Source organism: Acipenser ruthenus, chromosome 23 (genome assembly GCF_902713425.1).
Source record: "Acipenser ruthenus chromosome 23, fAciRut3.2 maternal haplotype, whole genome shotgun sequence".
In the NCBI taxonomy this organism is placed as follows: Eukaryota; Metazoa; Chordata; class Actinopteri; order Acipenseriformes; family Acipenseridae; genus Acipenser; species Acipenser ruthenus.
The window spans coordinates 14,244,915-14,259,784 of record NC_081211.1 but is presented as its reverse complement, the minus strand read 5'-3'; the positions used below and the strand labels follow the sequence as shown (position 1 = coordinate 14,259,784).

The following is a 14,870-nucleotide window of genomic DNA, read 5'->3' as shown; positions in this document are numbered from 1 at the left end:
TGTACTCCAGGATTCCTTTGGCTGTGTGAAAGGGTTATGACGGTATTATACCTGCATAGATTGCGCAATTTCGTGCCGTGTGAATGGGTATTTTAAATAATTTTTTTAATGTCTCTGAGATGGCTCAGTAGCGGCATTTGTGTGTGAAAGGGGCTTAGTAAGATAGCAGAATAAAAAGGGAGTTCTGTTTCTTCAACAGAAGGGGGCAGTGCTTATATTGCTTTTGCTATAACGTGATAATGGATTTGAAAGCCTTGGACAGCAGTCCATTAAAGTGATTGTAGCTAAGAAAACAGCTCCAACGTTCTCCACCATCGACATCCATTCATTATCTAGGTATCAGTGCTGCTTTGAATGAAGCACATGCTATAGCAAACAGTGATTTTCATTTTAAAACATGATGGGGGTGATGTAAGTATAGGCACAGTGCAAATAATTGCAGAAGTGGCCAGGCAATTATTTTGCACTGCACCCTATGTAAACTTAAGAGCAATGCAAATTACTCAACATGCACAAATAATGATCTGCAATTATGATAATGAGGGTCTCAATGAGCACATCGGTCTATTTACTGCACTTGCAGAGTTAGGAGTACAGAGAGCAGTAGGTGCTGTATGACATTTGAGGAGCACGAAAACACAAACCAAAATAAAAGTCAGAGAAAGGGCAGCAAAGTCCTCTTCCAGTAAAAACCCAACTGTATAAATGGACAATTGTATGTAAAAATAATGTGATATCTTGTAACAATTGGATAAGGGCGTCTGCTAAGAAATAAATAATAATAATAATAATAATAATAATAATAATAATAATAATAATAATAATATTTTACACGTACAAAAATGGCCAAGTTAGCATAAAGGCACTAGCCATATACAGGTACAATATCAACAAAGAGGCCCAGTTAGATCCAAGAAAGGATCAGCCCTGTGAAGATGGCTTGTACAAGTTAAAGAAGACACAATCGGGGTCCTCTAGGAACTAGCAGCAACATGAATAATACCTTTCACATCCAGCCCTTTCTTCTATATAACTTGAGATATTACATCTTTATAGGGCTGCTCCCTTTTTGCTAAGTTGTACACCTGGAAATGACAGATGTCATCACACACCACTGGCATTCAGAGCTGTGTATTCAGGTGTGTCTGACACTTGACCACAGTGCTTTAGACTGCTTGGCCAGGCTAGCTCTCGGATTTTATTATATACAAGCCTGGCTTGAGAAGGGCTTAGTAGAGTTCATGTTACTTGACTAATGGCCAAAAGATGTCAATTAAAAAAATAAATAAATTTCAAAATAAATAAACTAGGGAGGTGACACACTTCAATTGCAGTCCTGCGTTCATATCATTCCCCACAAGTTTTCCAAGCTTCATAAGGATCTGTCTTCATTTACTGTGTTATATCAAGAACAAGGAGAGCAAGAAGAGCCAGATGCTTCCACTTCTCTATTTTCATTGGCCAGTACAAATCCCTGAGGCGCCCCCAAGCGTTCAATTTGTACTTTGCTGGGAACTGTATTATACACTTTAATAAGCATACCAGCTATCCTCATTAATAATGGAGTCTGTAACGAATGATAAGAGTCTGAACAGAGGTTGGTGCCACTGTATAACCAGTAACCTCTCAAAAATTCCTTGAGCTTCATTACCTGTCTATGGACGTCTGCAGGTCCAAACTTTCCAAATGCTTCCCAGAGTGGGCCATTCTCATCTTGCTCATAGAATCTCACTTGGATGTCATCTAAGGAAAAGGGAAGAGAATAACAGGTAAGCTCCTTGATCCTGCCCACTATTTACACTGCAGTAACACAATAAGATACTGAAAACCACTGCAGAGAGTGTGTGGCACAGCGACGGGTCCTCTGGGGCATTGCTGATGGAAATAATATTGTTTTTGTTCTGGTTTGGCAAGGATAGGGTTAAAACCCCCTAGTCCTGTGTCCTGGGTGGGACACTAGGACCCACTTAGGGTTCTCGGGCTCCAGCAACCTCATTGAAAGCTGTATAAATAAGTGGCCAGCACAGGCAATGAAAGAGCAGTGATCTAGGTCCCTGCTGTTGCTCCAGTTTGTTGTTGTCTGTTATAGAAGGTAAAGGTTTTGCACCGTCTTTTCCCCATCTTTGTTTTTTATTTAGTGGCTATTACTCCCGTTCTGTTTTTAATTTATCTTTATACTATTTTTAATGGTATGTTGCAGGGCGAGCTCTGAAGATTAAGACTATCTTGTGGTTCCGTTCTGGATTCTCCTAAGGTATTTTATTTGTTTTATCATGACTGTGAATTTTAATGTTTAAGTGGCTAGTCCAGCATGACTCTTTGTTTTTAGTTTAGGAGAATGCCAGCCAGCCGCTGTTTCCTTGCTTTTTAAATAGTGTTTTATTTACTCATTGGTTATCTATGAAAGCCCACGTTTTTATGGTTATGTCCTGTGTATCTGATATTTTAGAGCTGTGGTTGCTTTGTGGTAAGGTAAAGACTATTATACCTCTGGCTTTTTTTGAAACGCTTTATTTTATCCTAGGCTGTTGATCTAAAAAAGAAAGGCAATTTTGTCTCAGTGTAAGCTAGTGTTATTGGCTAGTCTGTTTAAAGCCTGTGATCTTTATATACTGGTACAATAGTGACTAATTACTGTGTTTATTGTTCCTAACTCAAGACCCAATTTAAAGTGAGGCTGACAGGTGCTGGGCTGCCCACTGAAGGGAGATTGCATTGCACTTATTGTGCTGCTCTGCCTCCTGGGGTCTGCTTCAGGGCTTGTGGGGCCTGGTGTGATATTTTGGGGTTGTGGAGGTTTGTTTCTTTATTTACTATTGCATGAAGGGCTGTTTGGTTTATTTCACTTGTGTGTATTGCGTTTTGTTTAATTAGCTATTTCACTTTATTTTGTTCTTTATATTGTTCTTTACCACAGGTGTCTCTGGTGCTGATCCAGAGTCCCGGTGGGCAGAAAATCACCAGTTTAGCTTTGATGTGCTTCTCCCTTCAGGTGGTGAACTTGAATCCAGTCCGACTCATTTTAAGAACAGGACTTGTCTGTTTGTTGTCTTGTTGGTAAACACATCGCAGCTACCAGTTGTTATTTATGTTATTTTCTAAATAAATAATCCTGCTCGGAAGAGCATAACTACATTTCACTCTCCTTGATTTTCCTTCATTTGAAAGGGGCTGGGGCGGTGGTTAAGAGTTTTGCAGTTTATGTCGTGCCTTTACTATATTGGGGAGGTTCCATTCCTCTGTGAACTTTAGATGGTGTTGTCAAGATTCAATCCCATTAGCAAATTTTAGAGGTGCTACACCTGAATATTCTCAATAAATACATTTGGTTGATTGGCTCACCTTAAAACAAGCATGCCAGTAACATGCACCCCCTGCCACGACATGGTGTATGAAGAGTATAGAATTAGCAGCTTTTCATGACACTTGAATACACATTTCTCCAGATAGATGCTACAATGTATAGAAGTGCTATGAACGAAGGCTGATATTAGCACTAAGGGGGCTATGAAACTAGAGAACTGGTCTGTATCTCTATATATCAAGGTGGGCTGGGGCTGGGGCTGCCCCACAAGCTAGGAGCTGGTCTGTATCTCTATATATCAAGGTGGGCTGGGGCTGGGAATGCCCCCACAAGCTGAGAGCTGGTCTGTATCTCTATATATCAAGGGGAGCTGGGGCTGGGAATGCCTCCACAAGCTGAGAGCTGGTCTGTATCTCTATATATCAAGGGGAGCTGGGGCTGGGAATGCCCCCACAAGCTGAAAGCTGGTCTGTATCTCTATATATCAAAGGGAGCTGGGGCTGGGAATGCCCCCACAAGCTGAAAGCTGGTCTGTATCTCTATATATCAAGGGGAGCTGGGGCTGGGAATGCCCCCACAAGCTGAGAGCTGGTCTGTATCTCTATATATCAAGGGGAGCTGGGGCTGGGAATGCCTCCACAAGCTGAGAGCTGGTCTGTATCTCTATATATCAAGGGGAGTTGGGGCTGGGAATGCCCCCACAAGCTGAGAGCTGGTCTGTATCTCTATATATCAAGGGGAGTTGGGGCTGGGAATGCCCCCACAAGCTGAGAGCTGGTCTGTATCTCTATATATCAAGGGGAGCTGGGGCACTTGTCAGGATAGAAGGGAAAATGAATGGAGCAAAGTACAGAGAAGTCCTTGAGGAAAACCTGCTGCCTTCTGTAAGAAAGCTGAAACTGGGACGGAAGTTCACCTTTCAGCATGACAACGACCCAAAGCACACAGCCAAAGCTACACTGGAGTGGCTAAGGAACAAAAAGGTAAATGTCCGTGAGTGGCCCAGTCAGAGCCCCGACCTAAATCCAATCGAAAATTTGTGGCATGACTTGAAGATTGCTGGTCATCAACGCTCCCCAAGGAACTTGACAGAGCTTGAACAGTTTTGTAAAGAAGGATGGTCAAATATTGTCAAATCTAGGTGTGCAAAGTTGGTAGAGACCTATCCCAACAGACTCACAGCTGTAATTGCTGCCAAAGGTGCTTCCACCAAGTATTAACTCAGGGGGGTGGAGACTTCTCCAATTATGATCTTTAAGTTTTGTATTTTTAATATACAATTTTTTTCTCAATAAAAACTATTTTCCACTTAAAAGTGTGGAGTATGATGTGTAGATAAGTGGAAAAAATCATCATTTAAATGCATGAAACTCTGAGGCACTGACAACAAAATGTGAAAAAAGTTCAAGGGGGTGTAGACTCTCTACAGGCACTGTAGATACACTGCTGTGCAAAAGTCTTAGACATGTTGCATTTTTCTACTCCGATGCATTATGAACATCAACAATTTACTCAAAGCCTCCACTAATGTTTTCTACTATTATAACAACCTTGACTTGCATAAAGAAGGAAAAACATTGAGTGAAATAGCTCGCATCACTGGATTTTCAAGGTGTGGTATCCGAAGCATAATCAGCAAGTACAGAGAAACATCATCTGTAATTGACAAACCCAGGACTGGAAGACCCAAAAAGCTGTCTAACAAGGATGAACAATTGAAGATAATATCCTTAAGGAATAGAAAGAAGACAAGCGTTGAATTGACAACAGCAGGTTACATGTTACGGGAATACACACACAAAAAGAAAACAAGCAATGGAGGAATACAGCAGGGAGGGAATAACACACACAGCATGCAAACACAAACAGACAGCAGGGAATACAGCAGGGAGGGAATAACACACACAGCATGCAAACACAAACAGACAGCAGTGAATACAGCAGGGAGGGAATAACACACACAGCATGCAAACACAAACAGACAGCAGGGAATACAGCAGGGAGGGAATAACACACACAGCATGCAAACACAAACAGACAGCAGCGAATACAGCAGGGAGGGAATAACACACACAGCATGCAAACACAAACAGACAGCAGCGAATACAGCAGGGAGGGAATAACACACACAGCATGCAAACACAAACAGACAGCAGTGAATACAGCAGGGAGGGAATAACACACACAGCATGCAAACACAAACAGACAGCAGCGAATACAGCAGGGAGGGAATAACACACACAGCATGCAAACACAAACAGACAGCAGGGAATACAGCAGGGAGGGAATAACACACACAGCATGCAAACACAAACAGACAGCAGGGAATACAGCAGGGAGGGAATAACACACACAGCATGCAAACACAAACAGACAACAGGGAATAACCCAAACTTATTTAATTTTACTTTCTCTTCATTAGCACACCATTATCATTTACAAGTTTGTTTATTCAGTTTTAATCCCAAACACTTTAAATGATTTCATTACTTTGTTCACATCCAGTTGGTTTATGTTGTCCTTTCACATTTTATTAGTTTTCTTAGGCAACCCTTCACAATATATATATATATATATATATATATATATATATATATATATATATATATATATATATATATATATATATATCACACAGCATCCGTGAACGCTGGTCTCTTACCTTTCTGCACTTTGTCACACAGCAGATACATCTCCTCTCCCCCTGCAGCTGAGCCACACACCCGGTCCATTCTCACAATTTTCAGATCACAAGTGTTAGGAGCCTCTTTATTTAAATACATAAATACAAAACAAGAACATAAACAAGCTTCCTAGAGCAGATTTTATAAACATACTTTATATATATATATATATACAGTACTGTGCAAAAGTTTTAGGCAGGTGTGAAAAAATGCTGTAAAGTAGGAATGCTTTCAAAAATAGACATGTTAATAGATTATATTTATCAATTAACTAAATGCAAAGTGAGTGAACAGAAGAAACATCTAAATCAAATCCATATTTGGTGTGACCACCCTTTGTCTTCAAAACAGCATCAATTCTTCTAGGTACACTTGCACAAAGTCAGGGATTTTGTAGGCATATAGTCAGGTGTATGATTAAACAATTATACCAAACAGGTGCTAATGATCATCAATTCAATATGTAGGTTGAAACACAATCATTAACTGAAACAGAAACAGCTGTGTAGGAGGAATAAAACTGGGTGAGGAACAGCCAAACTCAGCTAACAAGGTGAGGTTGCTGAAGACAGTTTACTGTCAAAAATCATACACCATGGAAAGACTGAGCACAGCAACAAGACACAAGGTAGTTATACTGCATCAGCAAGGTCTCTCCCAGGCAGAAATTTCAAGGCAGACGGGGGTTTCCAGATGTGCTGTCCAAGCTCTTTTGAAGAAGCACAAAGAAACGGGCAACGTTGAGGACCGTAGACGCAGTGGTCGGCCAAGGAAACTTACTGCAGCAGATGAAAGACACATCATGCTTACTTCCCTTCGCAATCGGAAGATGTCCAGCAGTGCCATCAGCTCAGAATTGGCAGAAAACAGTGGGACCCTGGTACACCCATCTACTGTCCGGAGAAGTCTGGTCAGAAGTGGCCTTCATGGAAGACTTGCGGCCAAAAAGCCATACCTCCGACGTGGAAACAAGGCCAAGCGACTCAACTATGCACGAAAACACAGGAACTGGGGTGCAGAAAAATGGCAGCAGGTGCTCTGGACTGATGAGTCAAAATTTGAAATATTTGGCTGTAGCAGAAGGCAGTTTGTTCGCCGAAGGGCTGGAGAGCGATACACGAATGAGTGTCTGCAGGCAACAGTGAAGCATGGTGGAGGTTCCTTGCAAGTTTGGGGCTGCATTTCTGCAAATGGAGATGGGGATTTGGTCAGAATTAATGGTCTCCTCAATGCTGAGAAGTACAGGCAGATACTTATCCATCATGCAATACCATCAGGGAGGCATCTGATTGGCCCCAAATTTATTCTGCAGCATGACAACGACCCCAAACATACTGCGAAAGTCATTAAGAACTATCTTCAGCGTAAAGAAGAACAAGGGGTCCTGGAAGTGATGGTATGGCCCCCACAGAGCCCCGATCTCAACATCATCGAGTCTGTCTGGAATTACATGAAGAGAGAGAAGCAACTGAGGCTGCCTAAATCCACAGAAGAACTGTGGTTAGTTCTCCAAGATGTTTGGGCCAACCTACCTGCCGAGTTCCTTCAAAAACTGTGTGCAAGTGTACCTAGAAGAATTGATGCTGTTTTGAAGGCAAAGGGTGGTCACACCAAATATGGATTTGATTTAGATGTTTCTTCTGTTCACTCACTTTGCATTTAGTTAATTGATAAATATAATCTATTAACATGTCTATTTTTGAAAGCATTCCTACTTTACAGCATTTTTTCACACCTGCCTAAAACTTTTGTACAATACTGTATATATATATATATATATATATATATATATATATATATATATATATATATATTTACTTTGCGGTCAAACACTAGAGTCAACAGAGATGTTAAAATTTCTACTGTTAAAAAATCTATTTATTCCAGCTCTCAGTTTAAAAAAACTGTGTCTTAAATACAAAAAGCCAGTCTTAAATACATTAACAGCCCATGTTGTAGTCTTTTTAGTATTTTTTTCTTCTGTTTTATTTAGGGCAGCAGTGTGGAGTAGTAGTTAGGGCTCTGGACCTGGGTTGTGGGTTCAGTCCCAGGTGGGGGACACTGCTGCTGTACCCTTGAGCAAGGTACTTTACCTAGATTGCTCCAGTAAAAACCCAGCTGTATAAATGGGTAATTGTATGTAAAAATAATGTGATATCTTGTAACAATTGTAAGTCGCCCTGGATAAAGGCGTCAGCTAAGAAATAAATACTAATAGCTGTGCCTCATTTAACCTTTTAGGGCCCGCCCAATGTTAAATATCCCGCCGGCGACCTGGCCCTTTAATTCTTTTTACTCAGGCACTGTGAGAGACAGCCCTGCCTGTGTCACTGGAAAGAGTAGATTTAGACCTTTAAAACGAGGTCGTACTTGTGTATTTCCGGTAGATGACCATATTAGGAGGTCAGGGTGCCTGGGACGAATAATTTGAATGTTTTTTTTTCTTCTTTTATTTCTTTTTGTTCAATTAATCAGTTTTTTTTGGTTACTTTTGGTCCCTTTTGTATACATGACCATAATTCCTTTATTTTTTATCCAATTTGTTCAGTTTTTTTCCCCATTTTTTCCACATACATATATATATATATATATATATATATATATATATATATATATATATATATATATATATATATATATAAGAAAATAGGTGGCAGTGGTTTTATAGCTAATAAATAAAATGGAAGTGTGTCATGGAGTTTTTATAATGCGTTGTCAAAATTGTACAGCATTTAAAAATGCAGTGAAAAGGCAGGGTGCGAGCAAACATATTTATGAACAAACCAGTCACGTCCCATGAATCTTTTAAATGTAGGGATACCCTGGTGGAATTCGCTTTCATTTTCAAAACAGCTTGTTGTGGTTGTAACCTTAAAATATGTAATGAGCGACCCCTACTGGCTGGATAGGCACATTACATGTGTGCATAAAGACACTGACTACAAACCGTACTAGGTGGGATTCCCCTTTAGCGAAACTGTAGCGTGTCTGCCTGTAGTGCCGAGAAGAAGCAGTTCAATTCCGAACCGCAGTGAATATAAACAAAAAATTAATTAATAAAATAAATAAAATAAAAAGCATTACAACACACAGGGGCCATGGCCACGCCCCCTGCCCCTGCTGCTATGCTGTCTCAGCGCTATATAATGGCTTTTAAAACGAACGAATATCTGAACATGAAAATCCCGTGTTCGTCCCAGCACTAAGTCTAAATGTACTTGATATAATTATGTCACAGTAACCCTTACCAAGTTCTGAAAATAATTGTGAAAGTGTGTTGCTAGTAGAGTTACGTGATTTTATTATGTCAATGGAATGAAAAACTATGTTAAAATCAGCCACGTAAACAAAGAAGATAAAAATTTACAAAATGCATCCTGAATTACTCCAAAGACACTTACAGTGCAGCAGCTTCTCCAGGGCCTGCTGCCCCTCCACCCTCTCTGTCACCCCCCTGGACCTCTCTGATCACTATTTCATCTCTTTTTCTCTCTCTCCCATCTCTCCCTGCTCCTCCTACCCCCACTGTCACCTCTCGCTGTAACCTCCGCTCTCTCTCCCCCTCTGTCCTTGCCTCCACCGCTCTCTCTCACCTCACTCCTATCGACTCCTTCTCCCAACTCTCTGAAGACTCTACTACCTCCACCCTCTTCTCCTCCCTCACCTCCTCCCTTGACTCCCTCTGTCCCCTCACCTCCTGACCTGCTCACCCTTCCCCTCCCCAACCCTGGATCTCCTCTGTGCTCCGCTCAGCAAGAACCACACAGCTGAAAAAAAATGGAAGAGAACCAAACTCCCTGCTGCCCTCTACCTTTTCTCCCCTCTCAGACTCTGACCTCTCCTCCTTGCTCCAGGGTCATAAACCCACCATGTGTGCCCTGGACCCCCTCCCCACTCACCTCTTTCAAGCTGCTGCTCCTGCTCTACTTCCCTTCATCTCCTCCCTTCTCAACACCTCTCTCCTTTCTGGTCTCTTTCCCTCTGCCTTCAAATAAGCTTCTATCACTCCCCTCCTCAAAAAACCTACCTTCAACCCCACCTCCCTCCATAGCTACCGTCCTGTCTCCCTTCTACCCTTCCTCTCCAAAACCCTCGAGCGGGCTGTACACCGCCAGCTCTCTGCTTTCCTGTCCAACCACTCTCTGCTTGACCCTCTCCAATCTGGCTTCCGCTCTGCTCACTCCACTGAAACCGCCCTCCTGTCTGTCACTAACTCACTAAACTCTGCCCGAGCTGCCTCTCTCTCCTCTGTCCTAATTCTCCTCGACCTGTCTGCTGCCTTTGACACTGTCGATCACTCTATTCTACTATCCTCTCGCTGACCTGGGAATCTCTGGCACTGCTCTGGCCTGGTTCTCCTCCTACCTCTCCAACCGCACTTACCAGGTAACCTGGCGTGGAGCAACCTCCACAACTCGCCCTCTCTCAACAGGAGTCCCCCAAGGGTCAGTCTTGGGTCCTCTCCTGCTCTCTCTCTACACCCGCTCCCTGGGCCCCCTCATTGCATCCTATGGTTTCTCATACCATTTCTATGCTGATGATGCTCAGATATTCCTCTCCTTCCCCACTCTGACTCCACCATCCCCTTCCGTATCTGTAGATTCTATAGACATTGTCATCTCAAATATATTGCAAATGTCATGGACTTTCTTATGTTATGTTCTTATGATATTGTATCAGGAATCTACATTGAATGAACTTTAATCTAATTTGTCTAGCTTTGCCTAGAGATAACGATCAACCTAACACCTTGAATGCACCAGGCACTCAGGAGACAAAAGGCTAATCAAACCCGTCTCTGTGATTTAATTAACCTGTCTAGTGAAAGAGAGGTGGTTAGCATAGGAGTTTGAAAGAGAGAAAAATAGCTTAGAGATTTAAGACAAATTTCACATCATATTGATTTAATACCACTATGAGTACAAGATGGAAGCGTTTTTATTCTTAAATTGCCTAACAAGTATAGAATAACACAGGTAATACATCCCTAAGAGTATTAAACTGTTGGCAATGTCCAACCAAAGTCACAACCAGACGTGTTTGGTGTCTAAAGAAATGTAATTTCTTATGGTAAAAATAACGGGAATTCAGAATAAAATCTGAATTATTTAGCAAAAGCTATGCACGTTTTAAAAGTTTCCCCTTTCCAGATTATGATAAAGGATTAATCAGACAGAGGAAGGGGGGAGCAATCAATCAAGATTGCAAGCCCATTCGCTACAAAATAGCCAATCGGAGCATGCAGCGGGAAATTCAAATAATCTCTTTATTTGAAAAGTATAAAGTCCCCAGCTCTACCTCTAATCTGAGTCCCCAGCTCTACCTCTAATCTGAGTCCCCAGTGCTATCCAGACCTGCTTTAGCCCCAGACTGGCTGCTGATCCCTGCTTGCTCAGACTCTAAGAAACTGCAAGACTGCACCTGGAGCCCTCAGCTCTCAGTATTTATCCATCAAGGTTGGGGGCCCTGACACTCGGAGAAACACAAGGCAACAGAACTGCTTTTCAGGCAAGGTAACAATACTCTTAAATATCTATTCAGGTATTGTGTGACCCCTTGTTGTGTCAGTATGTACTAGTATTTCGCTGGTAAATTGTTGTTTTAAACCTTAGTTCTCATTGTAATGCTTTTAATGTGACATTAATTGTGTAACTGTTTTGTGTGATTTTCAAACTTTTATATTGTTGCATGCTTAATAAATACCATCTTTCTAAGAAGAGATTCCCAGTATTGAGTCATTTGCTCATGTTGAACAAACACGATTTATGAACAGTCTGGAATGTGGTCTATTTTTGGCTTGTTGTAACGTGTAAATCCGCCATCATTTTCAGAGAGCGATATTAAAAACGGGTTTGTACATTATAATAGGACACCGTTTATTGTAGAGGTCCCACCAAGATCTTGACTATCGAAGGTATCTCTTTATCCCCTACAGTTTTTGGAGGTCCTTTAATTTATTGCTCTTAAGAATATATTAACTGCCTACAATAGTACCCACATATCTCTACCTGTCTGTCTGCTATCTCCTCATGGATGCACTCGCATCACCTCAAACTCAACCTCTCTAAATCTGACCTCCTTTTCTTTCCCTCCTCCTCCTCCCCCTCTTCTGATCTCTCTATCTCTGTTCTTCTGGAATCTACCACTCTCTCCTTTCTCCTCAGCTAAGAACCTCGGAGTCACCCTGGACCCCTGCCTCTCTTATTCCCAGCACATCTCCACTCTGGCACGCACTTATCGATTCTTGAGCAACATACGAAGAATCTGACCTTTCCTCACCAACTATGCCACCCAGCTCCTGGTCCAGGCCCTAGTATTCTCCCACCTAGACTACTGCAACTCCCTCCTGGCTGGCCTCCCTGTGTCTGCCACCTGTCCGCTCCAGCTCATCCAGAACTCCGCTGCTCGCCTGGTGTTCTCTCTGCCTCGCTTCTCGACTGCTCCGCTCACTCCACTGGCTCCCGATCACCGCTCTCATCCAGTTCAAGACTCTTGTACTCACCTTATAGATGCCTTAACCATACTGCACCCAGCTACCTCCAGACCCTCATCTCTCCCTACACCCCCAGTCGACCTCTCTGCTCCTCCTGCACTAGAAGACTGACTCTACCTCCTCTACACTCCCCTGCCTTCAGAGCCTGCTCCTTCTCCACCCTCGCCCCGCAGTGGTGGAATCACCTTCCTACAGATGTCAGGACTGCCCAGTCCCTGACCACCTTCCGGCGCCTCCCCAAGACTCACCTCTTCAGACAGCACCTGTAGAACTCCTCTTTTCCCTCTGGACACTATCACTCTTCCTTAATGCGCTTTGCTTGCTCTTATCTGCTTCCGATTTTACTGCATTTAATCCTGTACTTTAGAGTACTGTAATCTGTCACAAGTGTTATTTAATCTATAGTATTTTGTATTTAATTATATCCTGATGTAACTATCACTGACACTGTTATCTGCTCTGTTATTGAATTGTATTGTGTCATATACTTGTACTTGCTAGAACTGAAGTCATTGTATTTTATCTTGCTTTTAATTGTATTAATACTTGTTCTGTGATTCTTGAAATGTATTTTTGTTTACGACTGTGAGTCGCCCTGGATAAGGGCGTCTGCTAAGAAATAAATAATAATAATAATAATAATAATAATAATAATAATAATAATAATAATACAGTGCTGGGGAGTAGCACATTACTGTAATCTGAAAATAACACACTTACAGTGCTGGGGAGTAGCACATTACTGTAATCTGAAAATAACACACTTACAGTGCTGGGGAGTAGCACATTACTGTAATCTGATTACATTTTTAACTAACTTGTAACTGTAATGGTTCTTTTATCGGACGGGTAACTGAATGTGGTAATGCATGATATTTGATGTGAAAATACCCCACATTTAGTTAAATTAAAACAAAGGACTACAGCTAATGCCTAACATGGAAATCAGAAAGAGCTTCAACAGTGCTAGTGCACGTCACCTGAATGTTCAAGTAACTGGAAACTGTAACGGATGACTGGTCCCCCTGCACTGCTCTCTTATGGCTGTACTTACTGCTGTCATAGATGGGTCCTGACAGCGCTGGCTCCAGTCTGAGTGTGAAGGTGCCGTTGTTATCAGGTAGGTAAGCTGTGAACATCAGGCGCACCACCGCGAGGTCAATGACTTTGGCACGCTGCTGTGCGGCTTTGTGAATGTGTTCTCTTTCTTCCTCTAGTTTAAAAACAACATAGGCATTTCTTTAGTTATTAGAATTATTATGCTGAAAAGCTTCACAACAGATAAGAAAGTTAATAAAAAAATGGCATGCGTTACACATGCTTGATATCCAGCTTTGACACCTCACATGCAGCAATTCTTATAAAATGTGTAGAAAGGTGCATGTAATGCTTAAAAAATACTATATTTGTGTAGATATATTGGATTTTTTTGCATCTGTCTAACTTTCAAGAGAGAATCTTGTGGATCTCGTATAATTCCTTCAAAGTCAGTGGGCCTTGTGCCGGCTTGCCTGTCAGTTCTTTCAGTTGGGATCCCTCAGAGTTTTCTTTCCTCCATCCTTGAACCAGCCGCTCTTCTAAAATTTCAGCAACACTTCGTCTTGGAACGTGCAAAATTCCCAAGTTGGGAAAGCTTCAAAACAAACCAGGAAGTAAGATTTAAAAGGCAAGATCGTTTCATAACGGGTTTTTTTTTTGTGGCTGCCATATACAGCATACAAGAACATAAGAGAATTTATGAACAAGAAGATTTTGTATGAATCTCCTCCTCACGGCTGATGAGTTAATGATACTCACATCAGCGTAAGACCCCTACTTTGCGCTTGACTATAGAGCTTGCTCTTCAGTTGAATGGTAAGATGTTCTTCTTTGAACCGTGTGGTTTGTGGTTCGTGTCCAGCCCTTGCCTGAGCTGAGATGCTTATTCATCACCCGGGAAAGAATCTTGTGGTTGAAACAAGTCATTTAATATCAGTGCAATAATGGCACAGAGTTTATCGAATTATAGCCCAATGCAATTCAAAGTGTCTATAGGGGGCCAAGAGTGCATGATAGCTGTTGGGTGCAAAATCAATGCAGTTAGAGTGTGACAGACAGAGCCGGGTGCAGCTGCTCTGCTCTCTGATCTTTCTGCCATGGTTACTGTGTCTCCTCTCAAACTCGACTTCACTCACAGTGCACCAGTGTGTACTCTTCATAACGACATGTCCCGTATTCCTTCGAATTTAAGACACCCTCGAATCTAAAACGCAGCCCACACTTCTCACCCTCAATTTGAGGAAAATATAAAACATCAAATAAATATGCATTTACAAAGATACAACCTCAATTACGCATATGGAGGTCGCCTGCTCTCACACAGAGCGTTACAGTGATATGCTGCTTCTCA

The 14,870-nt window shown here is 41.8% G+C and overlaps 1 protein-coding gene across 4 annotated transcripts in view; it reads right to left on the bottom strand.

Moving 5' to 3' along the window:
• The window catches only part of LOC117412946 (nuclear factor NF-kappa-B p105 subunit-like), a 53,405-nt gene that overhangs the window by 11,380 nt on the left and 27,155 nt on the right, over positions 1 to 14,870 (bottom strand). For all 4 annotated transcript variants that reach the window (XM_034021597.3, XM_034021600.2, XM_034021599.3 and 1 more), the window contains exons 6-9: positions 13,993 to 14,114; positions 13,536 to 13,694; positions 5,967 to 6,071; positions 1,652 to 1,743 (exon numbers count right to left, since the gene is read on the bottom strand). In XM_034021597.3, the coding sequence (XP_033877488.1) occupies positions 1,652 to 1,743; positions 5,967 to 6,071; positions 13,536 to 13,694; positions 13,993 to 14,114 (478 nt within the window). The remainder of the gene's footprint in view (positions 1 to 1,651; positions 1,744 to 5,966; positions 6,072 to 13,535; positions 13,695 to 13,992; positions 14,115 to 14,870) is intronic.